General features: G+C 41.1%; 1 protein-coding gene across 1 annotated transcript in view; it reads right to left on the reverse strand.

Annotated features, from left to right (window-relative positions):
* Window positions 1-17540: 17540 nt before the first annotated feature.
* The window catches only part of LOC127915518 (fucolectin-like), a 5141-nt gene continuing 3786 nt past the window's right edge, over window positions 17541-18895 (reverse strand). The window contains exons 2-4 of the mRNA XM_052495689.1: window positions 18676-18839; window positions 18158-18303; window positions 17541-17597 (exon numbers count right to left, since the gene is read on the reverse strand). Coding sequence (XP_052351649.1) covers window positions 17541-17597; window positions 18158-18303; window positions 18676-18839 — 367 coding nt within the window. The remainder of the gene's footprint in view (window positions 17598-18157; window positions 18304-18675; window positions 18840-18895) is intronic.

Consider the following 18895-nt stretch of genomic DNA (forward strand, 5'->3'; position numbering starts at 1 on the left):
GCTGCTCAGATAGCTGATGCTTAAAGTTAGTGAGGGAGATATAAGTCTCAAACTTCAGCGATTTTTGCAATTCGTTCCAGTCATTGGCAGCAGAGAACTGGAATGAAAGTTGTCTGAAGCAGGTGTTGGCTTTGGGGATGACCAGTGCGATATACAGTGGGGCAACAAAGTATTTAGTCAGCCACCAATTGTGCAAGTTCTCCCACTTAAAAAGATGAGAGAGGTCTGTAATTTTCATCATAGGTACACTTCAACTATGACAGACAAAATGAGAACCGTCCAGAGTAGTGAATGAACGATGATAATGCATGCAATGCTTGATTATAAAAGTTAAATTTTTCATGTGTTCTGGTACCAGGTACCAGGTAACACCCCTTTCGCGCTCACTTTTTGTTCCATCACCTCCCATTTTGACAAATTATGCACTCAAATTACGAATTCTAAGAATGCAGCTGCCAGCCGTGAAACTGGAGCAAAATGTAGGATTTTCCCACCATATTTGTTATTTTCATGAAAACTATTTAATATTCATGAATACAGAGCTCAGTCAACATAGGTGGTGGTAAAGTTACATTTGTCAAACACTTATCTATTACTATTGTACGCTCTATGAATACTGTAACAAACATTAACTCACCATCACATTGGCACGTTGTTCAACTTCTCACAGGCCCTGGGGACAGACACATCAATCAGAAAATCAGCCAAACCAAGCACTAACCTCAGTGATAATACAGTGGTCTTAATTTCCTGGTAGACAAAGCATTTTAAAATCAATGATATCACAAATACCAGCGTCACTCTCGCCCCTGTGTAGATTGGGAGGTTTGGACGTCCCATGTCATTATATTGTGTATTAGAACATTAAAATATCAAGAGCCTGTACATCAGTGAGAGAATATAGAGATACACATTTGAAAAATACCGGTCTTTGATCAATTCGATGTCCGGTACTTCAATACTTTAATCCTACCTGAATAGGATCAGTAGTTGATGTCGTAGGCCACAGGACCTCTAATGGTGAAGCCAAGGTAGAAGCAGACGTTTCCGGACTTCCAAACTTTGCTTTGTTGGCCGGCACAAACGTTAATCTCCTTGCCATCAACGTGCGCAAACACCCTGTGCTGTCTAACCACTCCCTTGACTGGAAGAAGAAGGTCCTGGACACTGGGTTTTCTCCACACCTCACCACTGCTCCACTTTTGAGAGATAAAGTCTGGCCTTGCCATTGGATTCTCCTCTATCAATAGGTTGTCTATTTTTGCTCTATGAACCAGTCTGCTCAAACCCTCACCCTTACCCAGGAAAATAAGGGGGAGAAGGTACCTTGAGCGAAGATGCTTTTTGTATGTGTTTTTGTAGGACTCTTGCATCTCCAGAACACATTTGTTGAGGTCAATATTGAAATCCATTTTCTTATGCTCCTCAGGCCAAAACAGCAAAAGGACTAAGAAGTAAAACTCTGGGGTTTGGTTACTGAGATTAGCCACTAGATGTCTCTCCAGAGTGCTTCTTAGGCTTGACAACAGGGTAAGCACTGGAGATGCTGCTTCCACTTTGCTTAAGATGATGTTGGCAAGGATGAAGTTTTGGGACGCTTTGTTGTCACCATCTTTCTTGTTTTTTTTATTTTTTATTTCCCCCCACAATGTTGTTATTCGGCGTAAGTTAGATTCATCATAGCCCTTATCAAGACAGCAAAGCAGTCCAGGGAAGGCAATGGCCATTTCTTCTTTGAGCTTCTGGAGGGGTACATCTATTGCAGACTCTGAGTGTATAGGTGTACATGTCCCCACGTATTTGCAGTAGCAGTTCTTGACATCAGTCTGAAAGTAATGCGGTTCATTTTCTTTAATGTTGGGCTTGGAGTAAGTCAGGTAACCATCAAAAAACTCACATTTCCTCTCCACCTCATCCCTGAGGCTGATGATGAGTGGCTTGTACTTGAAGAGCTTTTTCTGTCCGATTGATATGAAGAAAGAGTCAGCAGATATTTCCATGGTAAGGACCTTTTGCCAGTTTTTATCAAGAGAGACAAGTGAGTCAAAAACAATGTTGGCAACCTGTAGATAACCAAATAGTCCCCTGTTGTTATAGATGTGTGAGACTTTGTTAATACCATCGTATTGTATGTCTGCTCCCTGCTCATTTTCAGCAGCCCTTTCCACATCTTTGAAAGCCTCAAAGGCCATTGTTGATAGTTGCAAAATTTCTTGTGCAGAGATGGAACCCAGCTGTTTGGGAACCCTGACGGAACTCTGCTCTACTTTCATCCTGCTCATCAAATGGTTCTTGTATACTTGCCCCAGTGTGTCAGCAACAAATGAATTTTTGGGATCTCTGTCTTTTGCTATTTTTGCCCACTGCTCTGCTTTAGTATAGGCTCTCTTCTCAATGTAAAAGAAACGAGCAAGAGCTTGAGGAAATAATGGGTTTTGCTTGAATTTCTTTGAAGCTAGTTGTAAAACAGATACACACTTGCTTTTGGATTCTTGGCCTTCAGCATCTTCAATATCTTGAATCAACCTGGAAAACTTGCCTTTCCTTTCTTCTCTCATTTCCCCTTTCGTTAACATGTCTCGTTTCCATTCTGTATTCTGCTTAACATCCACAGTGATTTCCCTCTTAGTTAGCATATCTTTGATGATGGACATCAAATGTTGCTGCACCTCTTCTCCACAAAATTCTGTCAGAAAGTTCCTTGCTGTATCACTCCTGGTCACACCTGCTGTAGCCAGTAACTCAACACACTGCTGTGCAATCAGTGGGTGAGCCATGCGGACGTGTTTGTGTTGTCCCTGTTGTGAAGGGAATGTCACTATCAGATGACTGAAAGGCTCCATTCGCTGCTCAAAGGAAGGGCCTACATAAATGGGATCTTGAGTCCCCAGGAATGCCTGACATTGAGACTCCAGAAGGTGGGATCCAGGGACGTAGACATTCACCAGTGATAAGAATGCAAGAAGCTGGGATTTTTTAGGCCTTCGTTTTTTCCTGACATCTAAAAAGGCACACGTTTCTTTAACATAATCTTCACTAAAATTTTCTCGCATTATGTTAAAGCCATGAAACTGTTTGTGTTCATTGCTGTAGCTTCGACTGATCTCAATCTGTTTCTCCTCAAACTGTTGTTTCTCTGCTTCAGAAAGTTCCGCCCTGAGAATAACATGTCTTGAGTTGTTATGGTCCTCTTGTTTGATAACTGCCTTACGCACACAGTTTAAAATGATGACCACAGGCATGTGGGTTGTAATGTTTCGGTCTGTAATCTCTTTCATGATGGCATCCTGCAGATTCTTCTGAATACACACATCATTCAGCAGTAAGAGCACAGTGTTCTGGTGGCCTTGGCTGCCTGCAGTGAAAAGGTGAATCACCTGCTTGGCGATAGCGGTGAAGTCTGAGGTAGCACCTGTTAGAACAGCACATCTGAGCTTTTTACGCATATCCCAGAGCACCTGCTTGGCCAGAGTGGTTCCTCCGCTGCCTGGCTGATGCAGCAGATTCATGGTAGGTGTCAGGTCGCCCTTAAGCTGTTTCTTAATATTTTGTATCAGCTCCGTGTACCCATCTCTTTTGATAAAGGGAGTAGTTTTATTAGCTGATGTTGCCTTTTCAGCCCAGCAGAAGTTAAGCCATTGAGGTGGGGCTCCTCTGTAAAAATCTGCCTCTGCCTTTTTCGCTACTGCTGAGTCTATGTCCTCTTCTTCGAATGCATTTGAGTACAAAACATCCAGAAGTGAAATGGAATCCCTGATTTGACTTCCAACATAAATTTCAGGACCGCGGGCGTTGGACAGGGACGACCCCTTGTTGTGTGCCATCTTTGTTGTCTCCGGTCCCAAGCTGAACCAGTTTTCTGAATATTAGTTGTACTTCATGTGGTGGTATGGACTCTGAGAAAGGAGACAATAATGCTTCAGTAAAAATGTCAAACGGCATTAACAGTTATAAACAAAAGGCTGATTATAGTACATATTTGACTTTGTTGGACTTTAATTTATATATCTGATAGATTGGGCATTGGTTGGATGTATCTACAGACATTGCATCCTGCTGATAAATACAACAGCATGCCTATGTGTTTTTTGCTTCTTGGTGCTACCCTCTGATAAAAATAATTCAGTCACATTTGTGCAATTTTCACTAGTATGTGGTTTATTTTTAGCACATAAATCAATTGACTGAGTACAGTAAAGAAATGCACAAAGAAATGCACAAAGTCACTTGTTCCCTGCAACAAATCACTCAAACAAATTATAATAATATAGATATCAATATAAGTATCTGCTTTTCATAATGTTATATTCACATTTATTTTTATATGTTTTTCTTGTATTTTGTTAACAATACATTTAACTATGACTTAATTAAACTGCTAAAAAACTGCTAACTACTGATCCAAAATTGTATTGTCTAGTTTACATATATAGTTTGAGAAATGCTGAATACTGTAAACTTCTATATATTTTACATCATGAATATATCAACTGACATGAATTTACTTTGGAATGTAAAAAAACAATGGTATAGAGTCTTTATAAACTTTATAAACACTTTACTTGACACCCACCCTGTCATAACACATTATGACAGGTCATAACCATGTCATAATACTGTATGTCATAACAGCTGACATAACATGTCATACATAACCTGTGATAATGTGGTTTTAACATTTACATTACATTTACATTTAAGTCATTTAGCAGACGCTCTTATCCAGAGCGACTTACAAATTGGTGCATTCACCTTATGACATCCAGTGGAACAGCCACTTTACAATAGTGCATCTAAATCTTTTAAGGGGGGAAGGATTACTTTATCCTATCCTAGGTATTCCTTAAAGAGGTGGGGTTTCAGGTGTCTCCGGAAGGTGGTGATTGACTCCGCTGTCCTGGCGTCGTGAGGGAGTTTGTTCCACCATTGGGGGGCCAGAGCAGCGAACAGTTTTGACTGGGCTGAGCGGGAACTGTACTTCCTCAGTGGTAGGGAGGCGAGCAGGCCAGAGGTGGATGAATGCAGTGCCCTTGTTTGGGTGTAGGGCCTGATCAGAGCCTGGAGGTACTGAGGTGCCGTTCCCCTCACAGCTCCGTAGGCAAGCACCATGGTCTTGTAGCGGATGCGAGCTTCAACTGGAAGCCAGTGGAGAGAGCGGAGGAGCGGGGTGACGTGAGAGAGCTTGGGAAGACAGACAGACAGGCTGCGGCGTTCTGGATGAGTTGTAGGGGTTTAATGGCACAGGCAGGGAGCCCAGCCAACAGCGAGTTGCAGTAATCCAGACGGGAGATGACAAGTGCCTGGATTAGGACCTGCGCCGCTTCCTGTGTGAGGCAGGGTCGTACTCTGCGGATGTTGTAGAGCATGAACCTACATGAACGGGCCACCGCCTTGATGTTAGTTGAGAACGACAGGGTGTTGTCCAGGATCACGCCAAGGTTCTTAGCGCTCTGGGAGGAGGACACAATGGAGTTGTCAACCGTGATGGCGAGATCATGGAACGGGCAGTCCTTCCCCGGGAGGAAGAGCAGCTCCGTCTTGCCGAGGTTCAGCTTGAGGTGGTGATCCGTCATCCACACTGATATGTCTGCCAGACATGCAGAGATGCGATTCGCCACCTGGTCATCAGAAGGGGGAAAGGAGAAGATTAATTGTGTGTCGTCTGCATAGCAATGATAGGAGAGACCATGTGAGGTTATGACAGAGCCAAGTGACTTGGTGTATAGCGAGAATAGGAGAGGGCCTAGAACAGAGCCCTGGGGGACACCAGTGGTGAGAGCGCGTGGTGAGGAGACAGATTCTCGCCACGCCACCTGGTAGGAGCGACCTGTCAGGTAGGACGCAATCCAAGCGTGGGCCGCGCCGGAGATGCCCAACTCGGAGAGGGTGGAGAGGAGGATCTGATGGTTCACAGTATCGAAGGCAGCCGATAGGTCTAGAAGGATGAGAGCAGAGGAGAGAGAGTTAGCTTTAGCAGTGCGGAGCGCCTCCGTGATACAGAGAAGAGCAGTCTCAGTTGAATGACTAGTCTTGAAACCTGACTGATTTGGATCAAGAAGGTCATTCTGAGAGAGATAGCGGGAGAGCTGGCCAAGGACGGCACGTTCAAGAGTTTTGGAGAGAAAAGAAAGAAGGGATACTGGTCTGTAGTTGTTGACATCGGAGGGATCGAGTGTAGGTTTTTTCAGAAGGGGTGCAACTCTCGCTCTCTTGAGGACGGAAGGGACGTAGCCAGCGGTCAGGGATGAGTTGATGAGCGAGGTGAGGTAAGGGAGAAGGTCTCCGGAAATGGTCTGGAGAAGAGAGGAGGGGATAGGGTCAAGCGGGCAGGTTGTTGGGCGGCCGGCCGTCACAAGACGCGAGATTTCATCTGGAGAGAGAGGGGAGAAAGAGGTCAGAGCACAGGGTAGGGCAGTGTGAGCAGAACCAGCCAACACTGTCATGACCCATATATTTACATCTGTTTTGGTATATATTGCGTTATTTCATGGCTGATTATTTATTTTATTTTTTATTTGACCATTAGACTAGGCAAGTCAGTTAAGAACACATTCTTATTTTCATTGACGGCCTAGGAACAGTTGTTCAGGGCAGAACGACAGATTTGTACCTTGTCAGCTCGGGGATCAGCTCACCGCTCTAACCACTAGGCTACGCTGCCGCCCCACCTACATAAGAGTGTCAAAACCCACATTTATTCAAATATATTTTTCCCTTCCAAGAAGTTTCCTTTCGTTTGCAATTTTGTTGTTGTTGTAATGAATATTTTGCAGTCATTTTTTTCTTCTATAATATTTGAAATGACTTGTAGAAACTACAGTTTAACACTGTCATGAAGCATTATGACCATTCTGTATACCTTTAATTGGACTAAGAAAATGCACTTTATCGCACTGTCAAGAAGCATTATGACCAACATAATCATACAAGCCAAATAGGCCTGTCACTACATGTCCTTGTCAGTCATCAGTCAAAAAGAGGGTGTCCTTCTCCTGAAATCTGCTCCTGCATTCATCCCAGTCATCAGCACCAGAGCATTGGGGTTGGTGCATGTTTGACATCAATGTGTGCACAATTACAATGATTATTTAATACGGTAAGAACATGTTATATAACATAATCATACTATTGACAAGTATGATATGGTGTAATGGAATGTTTTGCCTTGTGTGGTGGGTTTTGTTGGTTTGAAACTTACAGTATGTAGATGTCATAACCAACCATAAAATAAAACTCTCACCTTTCCATAGATTGGTCATATTAGTGTGTAGCCCAAACTGATCATACGGTACAGACAGAATTTGCCAGATCGGCGGTACCGAATTCACACGAGTCCTGTGGCGCTTCTGTGGGTCGTAGAGCGAAGAACAACATTGTGTTCGGGAGGGCTTCATCGTTGCATATAGGGTTCATAGTAGTTTGTGGGCCAAACCGTTACAACACTAGAAACATTTCCGTGAGATGACCGATTTCCACCATGTCTGATGGTCGAAGGCTGACAGCAGTCGATGCAGTGGATTGAGACCCATTCCTTGCAATAACACATATCTGTCATGCCCTGGTCAAAGTATTTTGTGTTTATCTTCATTTATTTGTTCAGGCCAGGGTTTGGCATGGGTTTTTGTATGTGGTGTGTATGTATTGGGATTGTAGCTTAGTGGGGTGTTCTAGTTAGGTCTATGGCTGTCTGAAGTGGTTCTCAATCAGAGGCAGGTGTTTATCGTTGTCTCTGATTGGGAACCATATTTAGGCAGCCATATTCTTTGAGTGTTTCGTGGGTGATTGTCCTTAGTGTCTTTGGTCCTGTCTCTGTGTTAGTTTACGCAAGTATAGGCTGTTTCGGTTTTCATTACGTTATTTGTTTTGTAGTGTTTGTATTTAGAGTCGTGTTACGTTTGTTGAATAAACATGGATCGCAATCTACACGCTGCATTTTGGTCCGACTCTCCTTCACCACAAGAGAACCGTTACAATATCTCTATCTTAAACAGACAGATTTTTATGGGGATTTTGCTATTATGCTAATTCGATATCTACAGAGTGTGGACATTGTAAACTGCTGTAATGAGTCTAAATACAAAGTCTGGAATAAATCTGACATATGGTTCATAAGCTAAAAGATGGGGGCACTGAGGAGGACGCTTGTCTTGACGGTTCCTGTCCGATTTCGCTTTTTTACAGCTATGTTTGTATTAATTATTACTTTGTTTGCTCAGAATGTTTGTGCAATAATTTCCTACGACCAACAAACACTTCTGGATCATGAATCGTAAACTACTCACTTATCTCGCAGCCTCCCAGATCTGAAATACTACATTCACTACTTTGTTCCCCACACAGTGGGTGTTCCTGTTGCTCCTGGCCGAGATTAACCTAAGGCAAAGTCGGTGATGAAGAAGAGGAATGAAACATGGATTCCAAGCTAGGCTGCCTTGTCGTCCAGGGATCCTGATGGCTAATGTCCGATAGCTGGAAAATAAACTTTGTGAACTCAGATCAAGGCTTCCATCGCAGAGGGACATCAGAAAATGCTATGTATTTGTTTTTACAGAGACTTGGCTTATGGAAAATACACTGGACTCTGCTATTCAACCAGCCGGCTTCTCCATATTCCGAATTGATCCAACGGCGGCTTCTGTTTCCGCATCAAAAATGTGTGGTGTACCGAAGTGGAAAACATTGCAAGCTCCTGTTCACCCCTTCCAAAACGCCTGGATTAACGGACATACTCGTACAATACTGAGAGCCCATACTGCATTCAGCAGAACAGACCCCAACGTGTACCAGGCAAGCAACTCAGACTCACGTGGCTTGTGGCAAGGACCACAGATTATCACAAAATACAAAGGAAAATCCATCAGTTGTGGTGCCCACAAAACCTCCCTCCCAGATGAGCTCATCACATTCTATGCTCCCTTCAAGGCAGACAATACTGAGCCATCCAGGAAGGCTCTAGCTGCTCTTGACGACCAGGTGCATTCGCTTTACAAGCCTGATGTGACGGAAACTCTCAAAAGAGTGAATACTCACAAAGCCTCTGGCCCAGATGGCATCCCTGGCCGCGTCTTCAGAGTGTGGGCTGACCAGCTGGCGGGTCATCTTCTCAGACATCTTCAATCTGTCCCAGGCTGTAGTCCCCCACCAGCTTCAAGGAGACCACCATCGTTCCAGTGCCCAAGAAAAACAAGGTGACATGCCCAAATGACTATTTCCTCGTCCCACTCACTTTGGTCATCATGAAGTGCTTCGAGAGGCTGGTCATGGCCCACATCAAGGCCAGCATGCCAGGAACACTGGAAACAGTCCAATTTGCCAACAGATCCACAGAATATGCAATTTTCATCGTTATTAACACAGCCATAACACAACTGGACAAGAGGAACACCTGTGTGAGAATGTTTTATTTATTTATTTATTTATTTATTTTGAATTAACCTTTTATTGAACTAATGCTGTTCATTTACTAAAGTTCAGCACTCAACACAACACCAACACAAGCTCAGAACCCTGGGTCTGGACACAACCCTCTGCAACTGAATCATTGACTTCCTGACGGGCAGACCACAAGCTGTGAGGATTGGAAACAGCGCCTCCCCCACACTGACTTTTAACACAGGGGTGTGTCCTCAGCCCTCTGCTGTACTCCCTGTTCAACCACAAATTCATTGCTTTGCACCACACCAACTCCATCATCAAGTTTGTTGACAACACCACAGTTGTAGGCCTGATAACCAACAACCAAGCGTCAGCCTATAGGAAGGAGGTAAGTGAACTGGTACTATGGTGTCATGACAACAACCTATCCCTCAAAGTCAGCAAAACAAAGGAGTTGATTGTTGACTTTAGGAAAAAGAGGAGGGAACATGTCCTGATCCACATCAATGGCACTGCTGTAGAGAGAGTCACGAGTTTTAAGTTCCTCATCTGAACCAATGCCATTCGGTAAAATGATCATGTGGTTTTCATAATCGCACTCCTGTATTTCCTTAAACACAAATGAAAAGATAGTTGAAAACCAGGAAGTGAAACGTTTGTGTGCCAATATAAATACTCCAGCACTGGAGTGCTGTCCTACTTTTGTTCTTCGCTGCAGGGTTGTAGCCACTTATTACATGTTTTGTTTGTTGTTTTTTCTATTTGGTTGGTTGTTTTCTTGTATTTTATTTTTCACATCTATTTTCTCCTATTATTTTAACAGCCATCTTGGGCAGGGGTTCTCTAACTTTTTGGGTCCGGAGACCTTTTTGTGATTTATCAGGAGCCCCTTCAAAATCAGAACACAACTCGAGTGAGATAAAAAATATAAGGAGTTTTACTATGACTTCGGCAGTGCGTGGCTGGATGAACCATGTCTCGGAGCCCAGACAAAGAACATTTTAAAGCCCTGCCTCTTGGCATTGGAGAGAAAGTGATGCCGTTTTCAAGCTAATTTCCTTCCATTCAACATATTTTATCATGGGGCAGAGAATGAAATGTTTTGAAATATTTTATATTTTAAGATCTGGTAGCGGACCCCCTGCAGTACCTCCTGGGGATCTGTGGACCCAAATTTGAGAACCCCTGATCCAAGGACTGGAATGTTTGGGGAAGTTTATTGTGAAATGTTTAGGATGCTTTCCTCAATGGTTGTATCTATCTGCCCTGGGACTACAGATTCATATTAGCTATAGCAGACAAAATCTGACAAATTTACAGAAAAGTTAATTGATGTGCATTGTCCATGACAAATAAATAAATACATTCATTCTGTTAGAAATTTGTCCTTTTCCCCTCGAGTGTAAAGTTAATCAATCATCTTATAATTCTGTGTGTTGTTGACTAACTTCAATGAGTACATTTGATATTCCCTACCAAGATAAAATATTCCATGGAAAATAGACATTACTCTTACCTTTGTCTGTTTGAAGAAGGTTCTATATTTTTGTGGGAATCACGGCCGAGTCTGGAAAGAAATGCATTATATCACATTTACACTTCAGAGAATCAATTACTTTAATCTGAAATCAGGTTCATCTGAAAGTACAACCTTTGTATTGTATACATGAAATGGTTTCTAATCATAGGTTGCTAAGTTATTACCTGTCTTGGCTCTTGAAATGCAATGACTGACCCTGGATGATGTGTCCCTTTTATAGTCAAATTTGAGTTGAGCCACCCACATTCAAACCGGTTTAGGTTGATGTTTTCCCCCTGTGTGGTTAGTCTCTGTGCATCAGTCTGTGCCAAGTTTCCAAGGTAAACTGGATGACCTGGACAGATTAGATGATGATGATGAAGTTGTCATTGTTAACTTAAGTTACATTTCACTGTAAATGAAAATAAGTTGGGGGACCTCCCGAGTGGCGCAGCGGTCTAAGGCACAGTGCAGTGCTAGAGGTGTTACTACAGCCCCGGGTTCATTCCTGGGCTGTGCCACAACCGGCTGGGAGTGCCATAGGACGGAGCACAACTGTTCCCCCTTCATCCGGGTTTGGCTTGGGGGCTTTACTTTGCTCATTATGCCCAAGCAACACCTTATGAAGGGCCAGGTTCCTGACACCAGTTGCACTTCAACCCACCCCCTCTGGAACACCTCACCGCACCCCTCCACTCCACCAGCACTACCCCATGACCTGGAGAAGCAGATGAGAACCTGTTCAGGTATTTACCCATGCTCTCAATTCCTTGAATCGGATCTCCTCGCCTCCTCAACCATATTGGAGGAGGAAGTCCAAGCTTCCTCTCCTCTGACCTTCTTTTCCAATGAGTTTCGAGAAGGCGGTGAGGATGCAAGGAATTGAGAGAGCATTCCCTTCTCATTTGTGCAATATACACTGATTATACCAAACATTAGGAACACAATACTAATATTAAGTTGCACCCCCTTTTGCCCTCAGAACAGCCTCAATGTGTTGCATGGACTCTACAAGGTGTCGAAAGCGTTCCACAGTGATGCTGGCCCATTTAGACTCCAATGCTTCCCACAGTTGTCAAGTTGGATGGATGTCCTTTGGGTGGTGGCCCATTCTTGATACACACAGGAAACTGAGCGTGAAAGCTGCTGGGTTTGGGGTTTTTGAAAAAGAAAAGGAGAGCCGCACACTCTAGGAGCTCATATGCAATAATGTAATAACCTAATAACCAACTATTCAACAGACAAGCGGTCGTCATCAGGGTATCATGACAAACAGGGCGGGTCACTAGTTTATAAAGTGTCAAAGGACGCACACAGGTGTCTAATCATGACCTGGTGGATTGACATCATTGGTATATTCTCAGATATAAGAACATACAAAAACATGAATGCATAGCATACGATAATAGATACAATTTGGCTACATAGGCCTACAAATACTAACAATGAATAGAAAAATCACAAGAATGACTTTGATCTGAAGCCAATGTTGAGACTGAAGGGACAAGAGTCTTCAACTTCTGTAGCTCAGTTGGTAGAGCATGGCGCTTGTAACGCCAGGGTAGTGGGTTCGATTCCCGGGACCACCCATACGTAGAATGTATGCACACATGACTGTAAGTCGCTTTGGATAAAAGCGTCTGCTAAATGGCATATATTAAATTAAAGATCCAGGCAGCCTCTCGTTTTAACAATACATTGAAAAGTGGGTAAGTTGTGTTTTTGCATATAACGATGCTCGGAGATTTGTAGTTTTATTTCACACTGTGTTTAACCCAATTTGTTTACCGCAAGGACAAGTTATAAGATAAAATAACTGCCTTAGTGGAGCGCATGATAACACCTTTCTTTGGGATATTTTTTCCTGTTAGGGGGTGTTTGAAGGATCTACATTTGCAAGTGCCATTGTATTGAGTGCAGCTATTACACTTTTAGTTTCCATCCGGTAGAGGTGCAAATACATGTTGTGAAGGGATATTTTGAGGTGGTAAATCAGAGTTTACCAACTGATCTCTGAGATTTCTGCCCTGTGAGATTCCAACCAAGGGAGGGTCCAAAAACACATTACGGATACTGTCATCGGATCTTAGAATGTGCCAATGTTTGAACAATTCCCTTAATTTGTTCAGAGCACTTTGAGTAGCAGGTAGTTAGAATGCTTATTTTTGTGAGACTGTCCATGAAAGAGATCATGTCTCTGTTTAGAATTTTCCTCCTTGAATTTTCTTTGGGTCTCAGCCATATTTCTGTCGCAATCTGACAGTTCTTTTGCAAATTCTTTTGATTCGACAATTGGCTGTAGGGCAACCTGTTTTCCAAGGGGAAGTGTGTGACAACTATCAGCCCTCAACACACTGTTATGTTCAGTAGGTTTCCTGTAAAGATAAGTGTATAGAACATTGTCCTCACTCAAAATCAGAAGATCAAGGAAACTGATTTGACGTGTGTCAGATTGCATAGTAAATATCAGGTGATCAGAAAAAGAAAAGCATGGAATGCCTGGATCTGTTTTGCATCACCCTCCATAGAACAAAAAGTGTTCAATTTTTTTAAATTATTATTTGGAAACAGTACATTGACATTTTTGAAGGGATTGAAAATGGACTGTTTCTCCATGTAACCCACATACAAATTAGCATAGTTAGGAGCCATATGGGGTCCCATAGAAGTACCCTTCGTCTGAATAAAGAAATCCTTTAGAAACATGAAGTGTTTGTGTGTGTGTGAATTGTATTTCAGCCAACTATTTCAGCCAAAAGGACCTGCTTCTGGGTTGCTTGTGTGATGTCTGTGTTCCAAACAAAAAAATACAAGTGTGCTTGCTTTACTTCCTCAACGGCATAGGAGAGAACCTAACAGTTGAAGGCTCTTTCCATGAGTCATAAAAGTTTATTGAAATGACTTAGGGACTGTGCACACTTATGAGAGGTGTGTGGCAACTTGGAGACACCAGTTATATCTCTCACTCTAACCCTTGCATTGTTTTAATCTTATGTTGCACCTACTCCAGATTATGCATCAATATCCTTATGTTACTGTATGTATCCAGAGTAAATCCAGATTTCGTTATCAACAAATGCTATGAAAAGTTCAGTAAAATGTAAACTGCACAAAGTCAAAAGTGTAAAGTCTGTATTCAGGTGATCTGTTGTGTCCTCATCTTTGTTCTGATAATTTCCCCATAATCCCAAAAGTGTTCCCTTTCAATTGTTACCGTGGTTATGCATACAGGATGTCCTGTGGTTGATAACTTGTTAGAGCTGTTGATGAGTCATTGATGATAATCTGAACATTGTATTGCTATTACATTAAGATATAACAGGGGAACATAGCTATATTCAATCAAATTCACACGTTTATTTAAAACTTTGAACATTTTCAAATGGTTGCTGTCTTGACGGATTTGTAAAGGATGGTGTGACTCTACTTTAATTTCCTTCCAGTAATCGCTGTGTTTGTCGTTACATCATATATTAAGAATTGAACAATTAAAGGGACAACCTGCAGTTTGAACAATAACAATGCGTCCACCTTTCCGCTGTTTTGGTAAACTGCTGAGGGATGGGACTGGAGAAATGCAGCTAGACATGAGTCTACAACTGAGCACATACAGTGCCTTGCGAAAGTATTCGGCCCCCTTGAACTTTGCGACCTTTTGCCACATTTCAGGCTTCAAACATAAAGATATAAAACTGTATTTTTTTGTGAAGAATCAACAACAAGTGGGACACAATCATGAAGTGGAACGACATTTATGGGATATTTCAAACTTTTTTTAACCAATCAAAAACTGAATATTCCTTTCCATTATTCAGGATATTTACAATGACAAATGTTATTTGCAGCAGGGTTGTAGATACTTGTTAACTTTCTGGCTTGTTTGTAGTTTTGTCTATTTGTTTTTTTGTTTTCTTGTATTTTCTTTTTCACATTAACTTTTTTTGTATTAAGTTTTAATATGACTTTGGCGGAGCATGGCCGGACGAACCGTGTCTTAGGGCCCAGACAAGGAACATTTAAAGGCCTGCCTTCTTGGCATTGGAGAGAAAATGTTGCAGTTTTCAAGCTAATTTCCTGCCATTCTACACATTTTTTAAATATTTTATATTCTTGCTATCTGGCCGCGAATCCCGGAAGTACCTCCTGGGGGTCCTCGGACCCCACTTTGAGAACCCATGATCTAAGGACTGGATTTTTGTGGGGGAGTGTATGTGAAATGTTTAGGAAGCTTTCTTATATATATATATATATATATATATATATATATATATATATATATATATATATATATATATATATATATATACAGTATATATATAAACATTTATCTCCCCAGGGACTACAGCTGAAAACTAGCCAGCTGACAAAATCTGACACATTTACAGAAAAGTTCATTGTCCATCTCAAATAAATGAATACATTGATTCTGTTAGAAATTTGACCCTGTCCATTTAGGTCAATTCCCTCGAGTGTAAAGTTAGAGTTGGATAAAACGCACACAGATTTTAGACCTGATGGGTTTACAACCAAACAGGATCAGTCGGTTAGCCAGCTAATATGACTAAAACGTTTTTAGTAATAATTTATGTTTTAGAAAGATAAGCTTGAAATGGGCATGGTGTAATTAACTCAACAACCTTAAACACATCTAAGTTTAGATTTCTTAATTAACCAGAAAATCAATAGTTAAATCTGGTGTTTTGTCAAAGTTAGCTGACTAATTTATTGCGTCAGGGGTGAAATTTCTTAGTTACACTTTCATTATTTGGTGTCAGATGTATATTTTAGTTTTCCTGGAAATGGTGTGACAGAAAGAACACTGCAGTATGTGCCAAGTTCACATTCCCAACCCACCTCTCTGCAGGAGCAGATACTCATCACATTCCTTCCACATAAATTGAAACTTCTAAATCATAGTTATTGTGATGTAATAGGAATGTTAATTAAGCAATAAAGGCACAAGAGGCTGTATCATGACTGCAGTCACAGGCAAATGGTGTTGTTCGGCCCCCCGGATTGTCAACCCATTTACCTGTGACTGTATTCCTGATACATGCCTTATTGCTTTTATAAAACTGTTACCAGCATATTCAAATAACAACGAATTAAGAGAGAGCTCTTACTCCACTAGCGCGTCGTGAAACACACCATCCAAGTCGCTAATTATTGTTCAGAGAACGTTGATTACCCTCGTTGATTATCCCTTACATGTAGGGCCCTGAGTTTTCCCTGACAACATGATCTGACCAGGGAAAACTCTGTGCCCTACTTATGGTCTACCCTAGCCCTTATGAGTGATTATTAGTTTAAATACATTAAAGAATGAGTGAATATCAGTTGAAATACAGTAATGAATGAGTGAATATCAGTTGAAATACAGTAATGAATGAGTGAATATCAGTTGAAATACAGTAATGAATGAGTGAATATCAGTTGAAATACAGTAATGAATGAGTGAATATCCATTGTAATACAGCAGGTACATTCCAAGAGCAGATGATACACTGTGATATTTCTCAGGTTATTGCATTTATTTATATTCTATAAACTGTTTATACATTAACTTACATTCTTTGCCAGCTCTTTCTCAATGTTTTAACAGGTGATTCTGTCACACATTTGAATGGTCACTGCACAATGAAATGAAAACACCTACAGCTTTTCTTCTATTGAGAAAAGACCAGATTGGGTATAGTGCAAAGAAAAGATACGCTTGAAATGGACATGGCCTAATTGACTCAACAACGCAAAACATATAATTATATTGATGTTTAGCTTTTTTAATGTACCTGAAAATCAGTCTTTATTTTGGTTGTTTATCAAAGTTGGCTGGCTAACTCATTGGTGCTGCTTTGGTTCGTCAAAAGAATTGAGGCTTGAAGTAATATACTTGACTTAACCATGTTCATTACTTTAAAGTAATAGGAAACAAACTGCATATTAACTTATACATGTTGAAAGGAATAATGTTGTTTCTACAGACATTCAAATACCGTAAAACTTCAATGAATCACCCCAGCGTTTATTTGCTTAAATCACTGAACACAACAGATACAGGCTTCTATTTCAGCCAGGCGTCTAGTTCCTTAAAGCACACAGCTTTTACTCATTTGCATAGTTCATTGTTTAATTCCAGAATTCACTACCAGCATTTTAATTAATTAATTTCATTAATGTGTTACCATTTACACACTGTATCACACTTCGTTTATCTTGGTAGGCTTTTATAATAAAAATAAAAAAGAATCCTTGACAGAAAGTTATTCTCCTCTTTTGACTGTGCATTTAAAGCAATCAGATGCTTTCTGGGGGTCTGTACCCTCAAAGATGTTGACTGCTTTTGTGCTTGCCAGTTAGATAGCGGGTCTCAGCTGTTAACAGCCCATGGCTAGAAGTTGCTTACTGTCGATAAAATGTTTATTTTTGGCATAATTTTTTTGAGTCATTACTGAATTAAACAATTTGGAAACAATTCATGGTAACATCGTAAAGTTAATTTAATTAATTTAATTTGAAACAGGAATTTATTTGCTGAAATGTGTGCCGTTGCCTGGATATTAAAAGGGACAGGCGGCTATTTGAGACTCGCCGTTTAATTTAAGTTTTGCGGTCGGTTGATTGGACTGTATTGATGACAATCTTAAAACTATTGTTTCTCATTGGAGTCTCTCACCAGGCTAGCCCTCTTCAGGTCCACAGACACCTGAAAGAGAAATGACATACAGAAACTCTTTCAGGTATTAATTGAGTTATGACTCGCTAACACGTTCTCTTCTTACAATAACAACTTGGCAATAAGAGTTAGGGTTGATTACATTTCAATTCAGTCTATTCAGGAAGTAAACTGAAATTCCACTTCCACATTTTCAAAATTGAAACCCAATGAGGAAAATTTTAATAAAAATGTCTGTTTATTTCCTGAAATGGAAGACCCCAACTCTGATGAAAGCACAATGTCTTCATTGCCTTTCTGTGCAATAAGGAAAACAGTCTGTAATATGCTCCTTGTTGTTACCTGTCTGTGGGTCCACCCTCCTTCTCTTCTTCCTCATGGTGGAAAATCTGTCCACCTGGCTGAACATTAGACACACTCTGTTTCACCAGCTCTACATGCAGCTAGATGAAAGTACAAGAGCTCCCCCCCTCCAGGTTCATCTCTCCGTATATGAAGGCTTTGTTATGAAAAGTTTGAGAAGTACTTATTTTTGGTGGTTGTAGAATTTAACTGCTCTTCTCTGGATCTTGATAATTAATCACACACACAGCACTCAAACACAACTGTTCATAAACAAAGACACGTTCTATTTCTCGCTTTCTCCCCCTTCCCTCTCCGTCACTGACTGCCTGGTCTGTCAGATCAGCATCTGATTGGATCTTCATCCTCACCACCGTTCTCTTTGACTTGGGGGCTGAAATACATTTGCTGATATTTTTTATGGTGCAGAATAGTTCAAATCTGTGCAATATACCGTAAATACCACAACTCATTAGGGCTTGACAGTATGATTTTATTTAACATATTTCTTTAACAATGTGCTGTACAAAAAGGTGATTGTTTTACTAAAGTTTAGTAAGCTGAGCAATGTGTAAATTACACTGATTTGTACTAATTTGCATTGTGAAAATGTATCCCACCGAGTCACAAAAAAAACATTCAAAATAAGAAACATTTATCATCTCCACTAAACCGAAGTTCGATACGAAAATAAGTATGTTCATTAAAGTTATTATTCGACATACCTTCTCTGACAGAACAAATAAATGTACTAGGAAAGAAGTACCTTCTGTGGAAGACTCTGGAGGTTTGACTGTGGAAAATACTTCCACCTCACAAAGTGTGAGCCATTCCGACCTGCCAGGGATGACAACAACAACATAGCGACCCTCCATCACATTACACTGGAAGGTGTAGGTCTTTTCTGCTGGGATGGTGATGACAGCACAACTGAATTAGAGAGGGGGGCGTGAGGAGACAGTGAGAGAGGGGTGGGAGAGAGGGGT

The sequence above is a fragment of the Oncorhynchus keta genome, chromosome 35 (genome assembly GCF_023373465.1).
Source record: "Oncorhynchus keta strain PuntledgeMale-10-30-2019 chromosome 35, Oket_V2, whole genome shotgun sequence".
Lineage (NCBI taxonomy): Eukaryota > Metazoa > Chordata > Actinopteri > Salmoniformes > Salmonidae > Oncorhynchus > Oncorhynchus keta.